An 18,484-nucleotide genomic window follows, 5' to 3' on the forward strand; every position below is an offset into this window, starting at 1 on the left:
TCACAAACTTCCACAAGGCAGACTAAGACACTGAGATAAATGCACTAAAACCAGGATCAACTGCAGAATGTAGAGGAAGGATAACTGAAGAAAGGGTTCCTAGGAGCTGTAAGCATTCAGAGTGCATCAGCACAGTTTTGGTCTTCTGATATAGTTACTTTTTCACAGACTTTCATTCCAGTAAAATGGGCTATTGAGGTCTTTCAAAAGAAATTGAAACATTAAGTGTTCGTGAAGGTCCCAGCCTTGCTTGATCCTGGCTTGTTGCAGGCCTGTTCTATATACTGTACCCCTCAGTCAGGTTCCTCCGTCTGCCATATCCCAGCTACAGAGAAAAGTGTGCTCAGGAAAAGAAAATCTTTAACATTCACATCTGTCATCTGTGAACAGTGTCTTGAGGTTGTGTTTACTGTGCCTTTGCAGGCAAAATGAATCCTTGAGTGTTTTCCCTTGACTAATTGTCATAGTGAATTTTGGTAAATATGATCTCTCCCTTGAGTCCTGGTATAATTCCATTTCATTCTTTCATAGAAATCCTAAGTAGCTGTTTTAATAGCAGATGAACAGTCTGATGAATTTTTTTTGTGTTTTTTTTTAAATTACAGGTGAAACTGGTATGGCTGATATTTTTATGTTTTTTGCTAAAGCTGCATATTTCTATTAGACAGAAACAAGAGAGAACTACCACAACCTTCTCCTCAGACTGTGTGTAGGGAATCAGATAACCAAACTGCTATTGAATTTAAGCATTAAATGTGGGGCAGTTTCGTTTTTCAGGATGCCTAATTGTATCACTAAGGAATTGATGCCTATAACAGGAGCAGCTATAAAGAAAGTATTTGAATGACAGCTGAAACTTTTCTCATGAGGCTGAGAAAAGACGGAATTTTTTCTAAGTTCTTAGAAAAATGATGTTTCGTGCTCCTTTAAGAATGTTTTCCTTCCATACAGCCCACACTTTCTGTCTTTGGTCAGCTTGGAGACAAACTCTAAACTCTGGCCTTCCCAGGTTTAATACTGTCTGCAATAGGTGATTTTTTCTTAAAATTTTAAATAAACAATAAACTGAATGTAGCATTCCTTACAGTTCTTACTCTTTTCAGTATGGAGTGTTCTTTTGATTTCTCGAAGTAAGTGTTTAGTTCTTTGATGAGAAATAATAAATCCTGCTTTGGTATCCAGAGAAGTATGACAGGAGACGGGAAATAAGTATTTTCCCTGGAGTACTTGCTTGTTACTTGCCATGGCAATACTGCATGTAGTAGCTGCCGGTGTTTGCATTTCCAGTCTCAGATTTGGAGCGAAGAAAATGAATACAATGTAATTTTTAGTTATCTAAGCCTTGACATACATACTTCGGTATCGGTGCAGTGATTTAGTTTTGAGCATGAGGTCAGGTGCATTGTTGTGAAAAAGGAGAGCAGCCCCTGTATGTTACTTGTGTAAGTGCCATTGATTCTTAAGTAATAGCTTTTGTGCAAGTAAGATCTGAATCAAATTGTCTAAAATTTGACCCGATTTACACAGAGATCACAGAACATGAGCAGTCCCATCATTTTTTGCTAGAGCTGTCACTACCATGCACAGGCATGCTTCTGGTTCCATCATTTTCTGTTGTGTGGTTTCATATTGACTTGATATTATTAGCGAGTGAAGGGCTAATGCAAGAAAGTTACCACTTGATCCCCACTTAGAGTAATCGGATACACAGCTGAACTTAGCACAGTGGTACTAATCATAACGCAAAGAAACTTCCTCAAATCTGTACATTAAGCTTTGTGCTAGTACTCTTTTTATACAAGCTGCTCCCAATGATAAACGTACCAATCAAGGCATTATTTTTACATTACTCTTGAGCAATTAAAGTAAACACTGGAAATGAGATCACTTTTATCAGATTAGAATTATCCCTGATGTTCCAGTCAAGGAACAAAGAGGAGCATAAAAACCCTCCAGAAATCCAGTTCATCATATCCACTGAATGAACTCTGATTCTCTGAGATGTCCTGTTCTACTTTTCAATCCTCTCTAAGTCTCACATCAGTAGAAAGGTGGCTAGCAAAGAATTTGGAACATAAAGGAAGTTTATGCTATAAAGAAGTTTGCTATTTTTTCTTTCTCCTGCTTTGGGAAGATGGACACTAAAATTGGTTTTGAAAATTTTCAAATGTTAAGTAAAATTATTTCTTAGAGTATAATGGCAACTGTACTGTTGTATATTTTCTGCCATAGGAGCCTAGCCTCTCACAGGTAAAAGCTCGTGCAAAATATTCAGTGAAGTTAGGAGATTTTGGCTAAGTCAAGGAACACATGAAAAAACATGACCAGTGGCTCTCAGGATTAATCTACAAAGCCATTCTCAAAGCCTTTCAGGAAGGTGTCCTGTGACAATTAAAATGACATAGGATTGGGATGGGAATCTGTGTCAAGTAATGGCCGGGTTGTTTGCAGACTTTCTACCAGTTTCTTATTCTCCGCACTCTCCAAATAGCTGGCCTTTTTCCAGAGATTATGCTGGGCATTGGCTCGTGCCTCTGACTTTTCTTTATCATGTCGATCTCAGCTGCCAAGGGAGTGCTTGCTTGCATTTCAAGATAACAGCTAAATACTTAAATGCTTAAAGTAGTTTCCCGTCTTATATAGTATCATAGAAGTCTCTTCTAATTGTGTTTCCCTTCTTCCCTCATTCTCTCCAATGCTTTTCTCTCCAAGGTTCATTACATTTGACACTGAATTCCCTTTAGTATGGGAGGGATTTCTGCAAGAAGAGAAGGTCAATTTTAGTTTTATTTCCGTTTCTTGATTTTTGGTCAGATTTTGATACTACTTAGTTCTTGGGTTCATAGAAGCCAGATTATGCAATTTTGAATGATTTTTAGCAACATATATTTAAATACCTTTGCCAGAACTAAATTCTCTAAGGATTAATCCAGCTGCAAATGCCACTTGGAACAGAATATGTCAAATGCTGTATTTTCTAGTAATGCAGCTCTGTACTGCAATCAAATAGACAGCCATCTGTGCTTTTTTCTTACGCTTTCAGAAGTATTACTAGCGTGCCCAGTTGATTATATAAAATCTTACTTAAGGGCTCCAAATGTGAAGTCTTTAGATTGTCTGGGTAATGTAGACGTACTGTTGATATATTTACATTTGTATGGTGCCAAGATTAGTTCCATACATATGCCTTCATCAGAAGTCAAGTTGGTAATAAGCATGGCCATGATAAGCTGACTGTAAGAGAGTCAGCCTTCCTAGAAGAATTGATTGAGAAAAGAGAGTCCACAGCTGCCTTAGTCAAACTGCTTCGAATTTAAAATGTGCATCAGAGCAGGCCTGATATACTCAGCAAAATTCAGACACTGACTGTGCAGCCTAAGCGGGCTTATGGTTTGCATTTGTTGATAATTTTGTTTGCTTTCTTGTTAATTAATAGAATTTTTCCTTTAGTTCTTCTCTATTGTAATGTCATGTATCTTTGTGTTCATGCAAAATCTATTCCAACTGTTGAGAAAATTGCTATTTCCAGTACTTAATGCTAGCATCTGCTGTGAAGAGTTGCTTTTGGAAAATTAAGAATTTGTTATTTTTTGTCTGCATTCAGTATTAACTTAATCAACATAGAATATTAGGTTATTCTGCTTTTGAGTTATTAATCTTTTAATATATAGTTCAATGGCTAAGCTTTATATGAATTACTATTTTTAAAATCAGTGAATTGTAATGGACTCAGCTAAGCAAATGTGACTAGAAATTATTGCTTTTCTTTATTAGTTGATTCTGCCTTTTTGGTTGTCAATATGTAGCATATCCTGCAACTAAAAAATATTTGAGTGTTATCATCAATAAAATTAATTCTATGATAGTTATTTCAGGTAACTAGCATTTCCATTTCCAAGCTGGCATTTCCATTACTACTGGAAAGTAATAGAACTGTTAGAAAACAATCAGTTTGGCATGGCAGATTTTGTCACTACTTTTCAAAATTCACAGATTTGGTGAAGAATTTTGAAGAAGTTCATCACGTTTGCCAATGCAGGGATATTTTAGGATACCTTTATTTAAAGAATTTAATTAAATGCTTTTGTGAAAATTAAATTTCAAAGAAAAAATTAGTGGGACTGTACTTTTTGAAAAATCTCAAGTGTTAGAAAATAACAAAGCTTCAACATTCTGCTCTTTTTTCTATCCACATGTTTAGTCTCTCTCTTTCATGTGTTGTAACTTTGTGTGTTTGGTTTTATGCTGTCCTTTAGATTACCGTGTTCCGCATGGGGTCTGAAGGGCAACAGGACATTGAGATGTCTATCTTAACTGCTCTCCTCAAAGGTGGGTTATGCAAGCAATTAGGAAGGATGCAGAAATTGATCCCAAGAAGACAGTACTATACACCGTCTGAGGTTCATTCTTGATGTTTAAGTCTTTGATTTATTCAGTTCGATTCTAACAAGTAACCTGAAGATGCTTGGCTTAAGGTTCAGATTAGCTTGAAGCATAAAATCTAGATTGAAAGTTTTGTTTGGCTGTCCTCACCTGAAAGCCTGGGATGGCAATGCTGCAACAACTATACTACTGATATTTCAACACATTTTATTGCAGTTCTAGCATATACTAATAAAGTTAGGAGAAAAGGTGGGAAGATTAAAAGACTATCTGGATTTTTCCAGATCTCAGATTGTGCTCTTTAAGCCTTAGGGCAAAATTTAGGATCAGTTCCATATTTGTTTGGAGTTTGTTATGTTTGCTGAAACAACTTGTTTCTGTCTGCAGGTATATAGTAGTTGATATGGGCTCAGTATGGGATCACTGGAGTCCCCAAAGCTAAGAAATAAAGAGAGGAATTTCTATACTCATATCTACAGCGTCAGCCAGAGGAGCTGAGAGGAGGAGTCTTCTAGAACAGTTAAATGCCTATATTTAGCATCAGAATATAAAGTCAATGTGGGAACTTTAAGGAAAAAAGGGAGAGAATCTGATTAATCCTTTTGAAATTAGTATTATGGGGTTAAATGGAAGAGGCTATAAATTGATTTGATGAATCCACTGCTTTGTGGTAGAATTATTATAATGGTAGTATGATATGAAGTCAGGCTTGCTCTTTTGTAGTTCTTGGAGAAGTGAATTACAGAAGGTTGTCCAATCTTGTTTCATCATGCATGAAATACTAAACATCTGTGTGTTTCTCTTTAGGTACCAATGCATCTGCTCCAGACCAGCTCAGCTTGGCTTTGGCCTGGAATCGTGTAGACATTGCACGCAGCCAAATCTTTGTCTTTGGACACCACTGGCCAGTAAGACAAAGTTTTCCTAATCATACTGTTTGTTAACAATTTAAAATAAGTGGTGGAATACTCACACCTTGGATTTTGTTGGCAGGAGAAACAGTATTGAATTCTGTTTCATGCCGAACTGATGTAGGATATCTCATTAATTAAGAATGACCTATTTGTTTTGAAACTTCCTTATAATGATGCCATTTGCAAATATTTAGCAGTAATTTAAACTCTGTGAAAGAAAGAAAAGCAATTTCATGACAAGCAGAAAAATAACCTTTTTAAGGTTCCTTGTGGGATTTGAAAGCCAAAAAAAAAAAAAAGGCATTTACTGGAAACAGTCTGTGGCCTTACATACAGCTGGACAATAGCAGTCCTGGTCACCCCCAGTGAACTTGTGTGATGCACTAGCTTTGCGTAGACATCTGACGGTCTGTGTCATTGACATGTGCTAGCAGTTGGCAAGGTCCCCAGCTACCTATTAAAGTATGTGGCAAGGAATTCACGGAACTGCTTAGAAGGAATTGTATTGCTCACTTCATTAACAGCTGTGAAAATCTCTATTTGGTTTAATGGAGCAAAATCCTGATGACCAGAAGAAACCATTGCAGAAAACAGGCCTCTGGCAGGCAGAGCTGTGCCAAATGAACTAAGAAGCAGATCTTCAGTAAAGCTTTAGGTCCTGAAATTGGATTTTCTTTCTCAAATTATTGGAGTTTGATGCTGCACTAGTTGAAGTCAATGCTGAAACACTGCAGTGCCTTTATTCATCTGTGTAACTAAAATCCTCTATTTAAGCCACTTTTGTGTCTCATGGTATTCATGCTTTTTGCTTTACTGTGCGAACCATCTGTTGTTGAATTACTGTAAAGTGTCATGAGGAGATCAGCCTAAAAGAGGCAGTAAGAATGAAGTGCAAGATTTTTTTTTTTTAATTAGTTGTCTTTCCTGAAACTATGCAATAAAATGACACTCAAAGGAACACTATTCATGTGCATGCTATACATAATGGTGAGATTTATTTAATTTGGAAGCCCTTATAATTAAATTTAAACAAATGTTGCTGCATATGCTGGTTTATTCCTTCATTTCTAGTAATGTGATGTTTCCAATATTCAAGGTTCATTAAAATGCTTATACAGAGAGGATTTACTCATCCTAAAGATGATGAAGTATTATTACTATAAAGCATTTATTTGGACAGAACGTTCCAATCTCCATATTATTGTGGTTAGATTCAGAGGTATCGCCTAGCAACTGAAGCCAGTTACTGCTTTGACCTATTTCATACTCATACTCTGCAAAAATTTCTGGAAACGGTATCAGCCAATTGCGATTCACTGTCATTTCAAATTCATAAAGATTGCTTTCAGAGTAGCCTGTGCTGCAAGTTGGCAGTTGCAGTTTTGTCCAGGCTTACGAATGGATTCATGGTAGCTAGGCAGAGAACATATTTTTAAGACGAACAAAATCACAGAACACAAGCCTTGTTAAAGGCTTGGTTCTGTACTTCTCTTTGCAGAGCACGGATAGTTGTAATCCAGTTTACACATTCGTGGAGGTTATATAACCTAAGCATTAGCTGGAGCAAGTTAAGCCTCCAAATCACAGACCAGTAGCGTCAAGTTATTTGCACGTGTGCGTGCCTGTCTTGGGTAGATAGGCTGGAAAGGGGAAGGACGTTGCAAAAAGTAAATGTGTCTGAAGGAGGTATAAACAGAAATATTGTCTGCAGAATGTAAATGAACCCGTTAGTGGCTCCCTTCCCTCTCCTTTCTGCCTCCTCAGTATGGATGCTATTTGGCATCATGTAAAATTCTTGTTAAGCTCTTTCTGTCTGGCTCCTTATCATGCTTGTTGCTGTTTATTTTGGCAACTATTGCTTTCTCTGAGAGCAAAGAAACTGAAGTGTCATCGTGCTGGTTTTGGCTGGGGTAGAGTTCATTTTCTTCACAGTAGCTAGCATGGGGCTGTTTTGGATTTGTGCTGGAAACTGTGTTGATAACACAGGGATGTCTTAGTTACTGCTGAGCAGTGCTTACACAGAGTCAAGGCCTTTTCTGCTTCTCACCTCACCCCACCAGCGAGTGGGCTGGGGGTGCACAAGAAGCTGGGAGTGGGCACAGCTGGGACAGCTGACCCCAACTGACCAACGGGCTATTCCACACCATATGATGTCATGCTCAGCATATAAAGCTGGTGGAAGAAGATGGGGGAGGGGGCGTTCAGACTGATGGCGTTTGTTTTCCCAAGTAACCATTACACCTGATGGAGCCCTGCTTTCCTGGACATGGCTGAACACCTGCCTGCTGGTGCGAAGTAGTGAATTAATTCCTTGGTGTGCTTTGTTTGTGTGCATGGCTTTTGCTTTACCTATTAAACTGTCTTTGTCTCAACTCATGAGTTTTCCCACTTTTACTTTTCTAATTCTCTCCCCCATCCCACTGGGGGGGAGCGAGTGAGCGGCTGTGTCGTGCTTAGTTGCCGGCTGGGGTTAAACCACCACAGTCACACAACTGAGTAGTGTCTCTTCCCAGTCTTCTTGCACTGATTTTATTTTGCGAGAGAAATCCTCCACAGTCTACCTACTTCATTACTTTGACTTTCAGTGTTATTGACTACATTAGACATAAAAGCTTTAAAAAAAGTGTAAAGCTGTGGCTATGCAAAAAGGTCCTTATACTTAAGGAAATTATAATTTTTAGTTGACTGCATGTGAGAAGTGGTGACTGGGGAGTGAGTTCAATAGGAGTGTATTCACTGAAATAGTCACTCTGCGATCAGTTAGATTTCTAATACTTCTAATGCATTATTAAATACAGCCTTTAGGAAGCCTTACAGCTCCTGACGGTACAGCTACTGAGAAGGAAAAGAAATCTCCAGCAGCTCAGACTAAAGCAGCCAGAGGGAAAGGAAAAGGGAAGAAAAAGGGAGGAAAAGGAAAAGAAGAGCCAGAAGAAGAAACAGACCCAAGAAAGCTTGAACTCCTGAACTGGGTGAGACAAGATTATTTGTATTAAAACTGTTAAAGAATTCATTTTTTTTTCATCCTGGGGGGACAAAGAGAGAAGGAAAATATATATTTTCATTCTATAGAACCCTCATTTGCACAGTCTCACAAGATCAGCAGTAGAGTCTGCAGGGATACTGTTCAGTCTTTGAGCCAGGAATCCCTCTCTTATCCTGTGTGCACCACATGCAGCCATACCACAACAGTACAACTCAGTGCTTATCTGCTGCATCTTCCCTGCACTTGTCAGAAGGCAATAAGAACACCAGTGAACATCTTCATCCTTCCTTGTACATGTTATTTATCCAGTGAAGGCAGTTTAAATATCTCCATTTCTAAGTGCTTCGTTTTCCAGTTGCAATACGTTAGATTGTTCTGTTGTCTGGATTAAAGTTCATGTGTCAAGGGGATTGCTGCTCAAGGGGTTTTCCCCTCTCCTACTGGGTTCAAACCTCTTAGACCATATTAAGAGAAGATCCGTTAGACTTCCTGACCAACATTTTCCAAAGGCAAAGCTAAGTTGGTAGCTAAGGGGAGCTAAGGTAAGCTAAAGGGAAGAGGACGTGCTTCTTCCCAAATGATTGGAGTCTTTCAGCATTATATGTTGCGCTTTCCCTGTGAGGCAGCAGTTTGAGTGGGTGATACATATGCGAGTTATCAGGGTAAATTATGTCAACCTCTTCTTAAGAGTATACAGTGCATTTTTCTTAAATTTTACTTTTTCCTGTCATGTTGAGCAAGTAAACCTCTTTTTCACATGTGTCAAGCATGATATGCTTGGTTTAGTTAAAAATACTAAACAAAATTATTGAAAGCTACAGTTGTGTTGCTAAAGGTTTCTTTCACTGCTCTCCTCTCGCCCAAGACCTCATCGGAAAACTCTACCATCTGTATTGACTTGAACATGGGTAAAATATCATTTTCTAAATTCCTTTTCACTTAGAGATTAATCAACATATTTGGGAACTTGAGAATATCCTAAGTAATGAAAGTGTGTGTGGTTGTTGGCCAACCAACTCTTCGGTGCTCATGTAGTCTCACATTCTCCATTCTGCAATTCAGGTGAATTCCTTGGAGCAGGCTATGCTGGATGCACTGGTTCTGGATCGAGTGGACTTTGTGAAACTACTTATTGAGAATGGAGTGAACATGCAGCACTTCCTCACTATTCCTCGACTGGAAGAACTTTATAATACCGTGAGTGAGCAGAAATAATAAAATTCCCTGTGATATCTTTGCTACTGTATTTAACAGGGGCATCCTTTTTCTTCTTCTCCTTCTGAGATATGCTTGTTTTTCCAAAAAGCTCTGAGCCCTGACAATCCACAGATGTTGGAGAGCGGTAAAGGGAGCCGTTGCTACTACATACAATGTCCTATTGTTTCCCTACATATACACACTCCTAATTAATAAGCCTACAGCAGCTTTCAGAAGCCATTGCAGTTTGTTATGTAAATATAGTGATGTATTTAAAATGCACCTTCAGAACACTTAAAGAACTAATGTAGATAGTAAAAATTTAATACCAGCCAGTAGTGGTCATTTACTTTTAATCTCAATTACTTTTCATGTATGTATACTTTAATATTATTGAAATAAGCCTGTAAATTTGGCGAAGTACTTACACAGCACTTTTATTCTTAGCACATTGCAGAAGTTAGTATCCTTTTTCCTTGTGGTCCAGCAAAGCAAAATGTTTTTCCCAAAACCATAGAACATCACGCTTTTTTATTCAAATTCTCCCCAACCCAGCCCACAGCAAATTCATTAGGAACATAACTATTTCTAGACTGTTTTTCTTCCCGTCATTTAAGTGGCAGGTAGTGTAGGGCAGCATTCATACAACATACAACCTCAGTCTAGTCCTTCAGTCCCTTTATGGCTCCTGCAGCAAGTACAAGTTCAGACAGTACCACAAACTGCTATGACTTGAATCACCACATAAAGGATTATAAGAAAGGGATTACACAGCTCTTGATAGAAATGTGTTTGTCATTGTAGCCCAGTTCCTTCTTTTCACCCCTGCAGAGTGTGATGGCACATGGTTGCCTAAAGTTCTGCTTACAGTGCCAGATCATTAATTACATTTGTGTTTGCAAAAAATCTGAAGAATTGAAGCTCTAATGGACCATGAATGATTTTTGTTTCAGAGATTGGGTCCACCAAATACGCTGCATTTGCTAGTCAGAGATGTGAAAAAGGTAAGCTTAACTAACAGTAGCATTACATTTGCATGATTACATTAATCATGTGAGTCAACAGTAAAAGCAAGCATAGCATGGGGAAAAGCAGACTTTTGAAATTAGATGGTAGCTGTTAAGAAAAGGAAAGTTAAACTACTTCTTGTGACAAACAGTGGTGTCAGTCTAAATCGGGTATGGCTGTACTGCACTGCTAGTAATTTAAAAACTAAGGAGAGGAAAGTTAAGCTCCTAGTGGTGTAATATATCATTTGAGATTTAGGTTGATACTGTTTCTTCTCTACAAGAAGCTCCCAATGCAGCATTACAAAAGAGGAGTAGAAGGAGAAGCCTGCTAGGTTAACTGGAAGCCCCACTCATGAGCACAGAATTTGTTCCCTTTTGTTTGTTTCCTTGTGTGTTTTTTAGTTACTTTTCTCCCATCAATACTGCTTTTACCTGGGAGAAAATCTGTTCTGTTTCTCAGTGCTACAAGTTCTAAATTTGTTATTCATTTGTTTCCATTACATGTCAATTCGTTCATTATACGTGAATAGAGTCATTGTAAGATTTGTTGTATTTGCTCTCTTTGAGGTTTTGGAGATTTTATTCAGTAAAATTCAGCTACATGAAATAGCCTGTATTCCTTTTTGCAAGGAAAACTTACATTTATTCCCGAGAGGTTGAGATGTGGGAATTACGCAGTATTGAGTTAATGTATAATTCATATTGATCTGCTTCATAGTTTAACACTTTTCTCCTTCAGTGTTTGTCTTTTTGAGTGTTACTAATGTTCTTTTGCATTCTGCTTTCTGTCTGTCTCTCCTTTTCATTGCATTTTCATGGCTCACTCATTCAGCGGCAGTCTCGGGGATTCAGTTGGGTTAACATGGAGGTGATGTGTTTGCTTAGGATATAGTTGTTTCATCATAGCAGCTGCTCAGTGGTGCTGTAGAATCAGTTATTGTTGTAGGATGTAGCTTGAACAATGAAACATAGTTTTCAGCTCATGGTTCTAGTAGAGTCAATACCACTATCCAGTTTTTAAGCGCAACAATGGAAATTACAGTCTGCCTTTTTCTTTTTGATTTTGGGCTGCACATTAATCTAGATCATGTTCTACATTGTAGTCTTAACTCTGTAGATAATATTATGATGAAATATAAGTTTCCATAAAATGCAAAGTAGGCCTGATATTCACCATGAAATTAAGTCATGCTTTTATACTGGATTAATGATGATCAGTACAAAGTTATTTAATTTCATCAATATAACCCTTGCAAACAACTCAGATTTTTATGGACACTGACATATTGTACAAGTAAATCAAATTAATATTTGTCCTCAACTATAAATACTGCCAACAACAAAACAAAATCTGGCCCCAAAAATTTTTCATTATGTGAATCAGTTACCATTAATTTCATACAAATATTCAGAGACTGAAACCAGTGGCTGTAAATAATACCCATGTGCCAATTTACACATGACATGGTATGTCTAGCTAGGCAATTTAATGTATGTTATGTTTTCTTATCCTAAGTCCTTATTTTGGTGTTTTTTTTTTTTATTTTTTGGCAGGGAAATCTTCCACCAGATTATCATATCAGCCTAATAGATATTGGTCTTGTACTTGAATATCTCATGGGTGGAGCTTATCGCTGCAACTATACTCGAAAAAGTTTTCGGACTCTTTATAATAATTTATTTGGACCAAAGAGGGTAAGAATGAGTTCATTCTGGATGTGGCCATCGTGCTGATAGTAAAAAATAAGTAATATTCTGTTCCTTTGTCTTTGTGAAACACACTACATGTTAAATTCTAAAGAAATGCTGCAAGACCGAAGTTGAAACTCTGGTAGTGAAGTTATATAAGGAACCTGTAAAACATCTATGTTAAAGGATGGGAGGACCCAAATGGTGGTAAATACGTTGATCTGGAGGTGAATTTCCTATTTCAGTAGTTTACGATCCAAGCATTTCTAAATGTGGTGTTTGCATATTTACTTATTCCTACTTGAAGCTGTAGCTTCCTTGTAACTGTAAACTGTATTGGTCAAGCCAGGCCTATTGATCAAGTAATTATAACCAACAGTAGCCTTAACTTGGGTAGGGCAGAAAGTTTAGTCTGAATACAGAAGAGCTATGAACCTGTTACAGTAAGTCCTGTAAAGACCTGCTCTGAGCATAAATCTTACTTACCCTACGGAAGCCACTGCAATCTCAGTAAAGCATTTCATAGTCATGTACCAATCCTGAGAATATCAAGCATGGCCCTTGCTTTGTTAAAAGGTCTGTTCTAAGCAAATAGAATATTCTTCTTCATTAGCTTATTGATTTGTTTCGTTTAGCTTTGAAGGTCAAGTGAAGCTTCCTAGCCTAATTGGAGAAAGCCCCACACGAAGAAACACACTAGGAAACTAGCCCCACAAATGGTCAAAGGCCACTCAAAGCCCAAGTATTCTGTAGCCGATATATATAGTACCTATATAGTGTAGTACTATCTGATGGAAAAAACAAATAAACCTTTTACATAAAATGTAGAACAGAGATTTCACAATGGGACAGAAGGATTTTTTTACTGGGAAATTGTGAGAGGTTTGAAGATCTATTATATTTTTTAGTTTCCTGTGGGTATCCTTACCCTGTGTGTGCTTAGAAGCACTATTTTTTTCAAGCTTTTGTGACCATGTGGTGATTTAAATTCTCAAAGCAGTGTATTAGTGAATGATTCATTTAACTCTTCCATCTGAATCAAAATATTTCACTTGAGTGCAGGATGGAAAATATTTTCTAACCCATTGCCTTCCTGCAAATGCAATTAATAGGGAGATTAATTAATTGTACCATTATTGGTACAATTATTTAGAATAGTAAGTTTAATAATAAACACCGTACATTTGTAAATGAAAATGTGTTTTTCTTTGGTATTGTTTGGTCTTTGAATTTTCCCTCCCGTCTAACTGATTGTCTTTTCTATTTTTAATATTCAGCCAAAAGCTCTTAAACTACTAGGGATGGAGGTAAGTTGGATTTATTGTAAATTACTGGTTTTATCAGAGCATTTCTTGATACAGTTCTGCTCCTGCTCTTAGCTTTTTCAGTATTACTGTGGCTGAAGTAAATTTCAACTAGACAGGATCTTCCATTTTGCAAACAGCCTATGAAATACTTGGACATTTTTTTATGGGTAAGGTCTTGAGAGCTGCTTAAAGCTTTGCTCAATAGTCTTCAGGCAGTTTTTAGCACTATAATGTAATAACACATTCCATGTTGAAACATATTGTAGATTTAATCATTCAGATGCGAACATCAATGATATTGAAAAGAGAATGTAATCCAACAGTGCTGCTTATGGTCAAATCCCCTTTAACCATGAAGCAGCTTTCTTCTCTACAGAGAAAGTCCAGGTTATGTTTAATCTCTCTGATCAGCTTCCTGTTTTCTAATGGCTCAAGGCCAAAAGCTCATCCCCTCAGAGGTGTGACCCTTTTTAATCAACGTTGCTCACACATAGGTTGCTTAGTGCTTCTCCAAAAGCACGTTTTGATTTTTGCTATTTCTTTCTGTGAGAAATGTTTTCTGTGGCACAAACTGAAGTGTTCTCTCCACTTGACAGTGGATGTAGCCCACTCCCTTCTTCCAAGAGAAAGAAAAGGTGAAAAGAAAAATTCACATTTCTTTTGCTGAAGTGGTCAGTAAATTGATGCAACTCCAAGTGTTCGGGTTTTTTTCATCTCCAGTGTTAGCAGCTCTAAAACAGGAAGTTTAGACTCCTTAGCACTTTGTCTTTCTTACCCAGGGCTTTATTTTGATTTGATTTTCCTAGTCTGAGGAGGACCTAATTTTTGATCCTCCATTTGAGATTTTATGTCCTATGCTTCAGAGATGCTCAACACTTTCTTCACGTGCATGCAATTAAAGACCCCTGAATTTTCTGTAAGAGATGGAGGTCACCACTTGGAGTTCTTAAAACTGCTGGAAGAGAAATGCATACTTAATTGTTGAGCGGAAGAGTCGTCTTTGGAAACCTGGGATGTGAGGCTTGAACCCTGAATTTGGATTTAAGTTCATATTTTATCAAAAAATAGTGCATTATGCTGAGCTTGCTTCAACAGAAACTAGTTTTTGTAGAATTGTAACTGTTTTTACTTGTGATCCACTTCTGAGATTGGAGTCAAGGTCTACAATGATGATGAGCTCTGTCTACACCTATATATGCAATGTTTTTCCCACATTACTGAAACCCTAATTTTCCCCATCGTGGCTTTTCTCCCTTCAGGATCCTGCTTCATTTACCTCCCTTCAGTTACTTCCATGTTGGTTCCTGTAGTAATGGCCTATCCTCCCTATCCCTTTAAGAAATGGGATACTTATACCTTCCGTTTGCACTGCATACATAAGAGGAGATTGCTTATTCAAAGGTGAAGACTCCTTTAGTATCTTGCTGTTCTTAAAGACGCTGTCTGCCTGTCTTTTCCATTTGCATGTTACCACTCTCTCCACCTGCATGTCAGTCCAAAAACTGCTTTGTTTGAAACAGCACTGTTCTTCAGGAATAGATGCAAACATACCAAATGAGAAATTACAGTGGAACCTATTCGTAGTGAATTCAGGTTTGGTAAAGCTCCATTGACACTGCAGTGGAATTCATTAAATATTACTTCATTGCAAATCAACTTGTGCAATTACACACACAGTAGAGATCTGCTTACAAAGCAGTGTAAAGTGATGCCTTCAATACAACAGGGTTCTACTGTACTTATCCAAGATGGGTGACTTGTAATTAAGTATGGAAGAAATGGTTCTCTGAATAAAATATTAAGCTGTGTGTGCTAGCCCCGTGCATGCTCTGTCACGTGTTCTTCATAGTTTTATTGCTACTGACATTCATTGTAGCAAACAGCAAAAACAAATTAGAACTTTAACTATTAATATGTCCTCTCAGTACTCGTTCTGTGCATGGTGCCATTGTCAGGTAAGCTGTTAAAAACTGATGGGAACATTTTTTCTTCTTTTCTTCCCAGGATGATGAGCCTCCCACCAAAGGGAAGAAGAAGAAGAAGAAAAAGGAGGAAGAGATCGATATTGATGTGGATGACCCAGAAGTCAGCCGCTTTCAGTATCCCTTTCATGAACTGATGTTATGGGCCGTGCTGATGAAACGGCAAAAGATGGCACTCTTCCTTTGGCAGCGAGGGGAGGAAACCATGGCCAAGGCACTTGTGGCCTGTAAACTGTACAAGTCTATGGCGCATGAGTCTTCTGAGAGTGAGCTGGTGGACGACATCTCTCAGGATCTAGACAACAACTCAAAGTTAGTAGACACAGAGCAGACTTCATGTCTACTTGATACAGGAGGTTGTCTGACCTGCTGAGAAGCTTTACTTTCAGTAAAGTACAATTGATTTCTAGAACATAGGTTGACAGAATGCCATTTGGAGCCAATTTATCAACAGTAAACAAGCCAAAATGTGGTCTCAGAATCTGAAGGCAACACTAGCGAGGAGAAGACTTGCATTTTTTCTGACAGAACACATTCTTTCTTCAGCTTCTCTCTCTGTAAAACTATCCAGTTTTATTTCACAAAGGTATTTTCAGGATTTACTCACATAAATTAAGGGGTATCTGATAATATATCTAAACTGGCCTTAAGATGTTATTGGTCTAAGCTAATTCTCTCTGGTCACTAAAAATTTGTTTGGAACTTTCATAGACTGTCCCAAATAAAGCTTGAGACTCAGTTGTTCTTGTCATTGTACATGTCTGTGGAAAAACATGACTCCGTGCGAATGGAATTAAAACCCCAAATGCAAGCAAACACTCATTTCTAAATCAAACTTCACTGGACTTATCTTGCATTTTCCAGAGATTTTGGCCAACTGGCTGTTGAACTCTTGGATCAGTCCTATAAACATGATGAGCAGATTGCCATGAAACTACTGACGTATGAACTGAAAAACTGGAGTAATTCTACCTGCCTAAAATTGGCTGTGGCAGCTAAACACAGGGACTTCATTGCCCACACATGCAGCCAGATGCTCTTAACAGATATGTGGATGGGGAGACTACGCATGCGGAAAAACCCAGGCCTTAAGGTATTTCTGTTCTGCAGTTGTTTTCAAAGATACAGTTTTTTGCATGTAACACTACATTAGACATAGCGTATGCATAGAACAAATTGGCTTACTAATTATAGATGTTTCAAGAACATATCTGTTTTAAAGCTATTTTTTTTTTTGTTTCCAAATTCAGGATATCTAAGGAACATTACCCCATGACAAAGAAAAATATAAATCCATAAAAGGCTTAGCATGATTGGAATCTGAGAGCAAAGTTGTGGCTTTCAATGAATGATGAGATCTGTTCATTGAAAACATACACCTTTGATTAAAAATTAGTTAGATACAAGCAAAAAGATCTCCATTAGGGGTCCACGCAATCAGAATAGAGAGAAAACAAACCAGACATGGACACATGCTACTTATATTGCTTAATATTGTACTGGAAGACACAGAGTTGAGACTCAAGTGTTGAAAAGAGTGAAATCTGTGCAATTGCATTGTGTGAAACTATGTGATTTTTATTTCCCTCTGCTGTGATTTGATGATATGGTCTCTCTTACTGATTTTTTATATTTCCTGATTGTTGGATTTACAAAAAAAAATGAGTAATGTGAGGAGGCTGGCACAAAAGAGAAACATGAGTGAGCCAACGTTAAGGAAGCAGAGCAGTGTTTGCTTGTATGTGTTTTCATGTGAATATAATCCTTTCTTTGTTATATTATGCAGTTGCTGTCACCCGTATGGAGGCCCATCATGATGATGCCACCTTCAGTCTCACCTCCTTATTTCCTTAAATCCCCCATTACTGACAAAGTGCCATGCCTGTCTTCCTAGATCTTACTCCCAAGCTTGCTGACATACACATTTCACTCTTTCTGTCATTCTCAATTTATTTCCACTTTCTCATGTTTCCCTCTTAAACCTGTTTAAAATCTTCAGGCAATTGTCCTGCCTTTCAGATTGCATCATGGTGCTTTCTAAATCTGTTTATTGATTTCCTTTCTTTTCCCCAAAGGATTAATCAACCTGCTAATGTTCTAGTTTCATTACCTGCATTCTTTTCTTTGCTCTTTTTCTGTACTTTGGCACCTCATGCTTGCGTTTCTGTATCTCAGCAATCTCATATAGTAAAAGAACTCTCCCAGTGCTATCTGCAAAGGTTCTTTTACCTTTCACAAATTTTTTAGCTATTAAAACTAATTATAGTAGTGACTAAAGTAACTATAAACTCTAGTAACAAACCTGAAACCCTCTTCCAACCACCACTGTGTCCATTCCATGGAATTTCTCTGCACAACTCTAATTCTGGAGCACAATTTCTTAATTGCAGTGTATTCATGGAGATGGGAAACCTTCCAGGGTGCCATCTTTCCATACAAGACCTTATTGCTAATGCTTCATAAGTATTACTTATTCATTTTTGTAGGTTTGAGGATAGCAGAGTATCTTGAATACTATACAAAAGAAAATATTGTTTATGGGATTTGCCTTGTTATGAAATCTATTAATGTAAACGAATAGTGCCATCTGAGTTGAATTCTTTCTTGTTGTACAGGTTATAATGGGGATTCTCTTCCCTCCCACCATCCTTTTCCTAGAGTTTCGGAGTTACGATGATTATTCTTACCAGACATCAAGAGAAAATGAGGAAGGCAGAGAAAAGGAGGACGAAAATGTGGTCAGTAATGGAGATTATTAGGAAGTTCTAATATCTCAAGAGTGCTCAGTTTTCTAAATTCTCTGATTATGTCATAGGTCACTCAGGGTAAAATCTCAACTGCCTCTGTGGGATAAAAATCAGTGAAGAGTTTTGGGAGTGTATAGGCTGGATTCTCAGGGTGTGTCACTTATCTGTGTAGTTGCACAGATTTACGGAATTTGTATTTTTCTATTTTTAAAAAGATGTCTGTTGCTCAGAGGAAGCATCGTGTAGTTAACAGTTGGCTGGTGCTGTAC

General features: G+C 37.8%; 1 protein-coding gene across 1 annotated transcript in view; it reads left to right on the forward strand.

The window, feature by feature from the left end:
• TRPM1 (transient receptor potential cation channel subfamily M member 1) overlaps nucleotides 1-18,484 on the forward strand; it is a 96,565-nt gene that overhangs the window by 59,001 nt on the left and 19,080 nt on the right. The window contains exons 10-19 of the mRNA XM_087744334.1: nucleotides 4,257-4,329; nucleotides 5,191-5,291; nucleotides 8,096-8,269; nucleotides 9,346-9,480; nucleotides 10,434-10,484; nucleotides 12,045-12,185; nucleotides 13,457-13,486; nucleotides 15,491-15,780; nucleotides 16,333-16,561; nucleotides 18,084-18,206. Coding sequence (XP_087600460.1) covers nucleotides 4,257-4,329; nucleotides 5,191-5,291; nucleotides 8,096-8,269; nucleotides 9,346-9,480; nucleotides 10,434-10,484; nucleotides 12,045-12,185; nucleotides 13,457-13,486; nucleotides 15,491-15,780; nucleotides 16,333-16,561; nucleotides 18,084-18,206 — 1,347 coding nt within the window. The remainder of the gene's footprint in view (nucleotides 1-4,256; nucleotides 4,330-5,190; nucleotides 5,292-8,095; nucleotides 8,270-9,345; nucleotides 9,481-10,433; nucleotides 10,485-12,044; nucleotides 12,186-13,456; nucleotides 13,487-15,490; nucleotides 15,781-16,332; nucleotides 16,562-18,083; nucleotides 18,207-18,484) is intronic.

Source organism: Nipponia nippon, unplaced genomic scaffold (assembly GCF_047370975.1).
Source record: "Nipponia nippon isolate SJK-2023a ecotype South Korea unplaced genomic scaffold, ASM4737097v1 scaffold_9, whole genome shotgun sequence".
Classification (NCBI taxonomy): Eukaryota; Metazoa; Chordata; class Aves; order Pelecaniformes; family Threskiornithidae; genus Nipponia; species Nipponia nippon.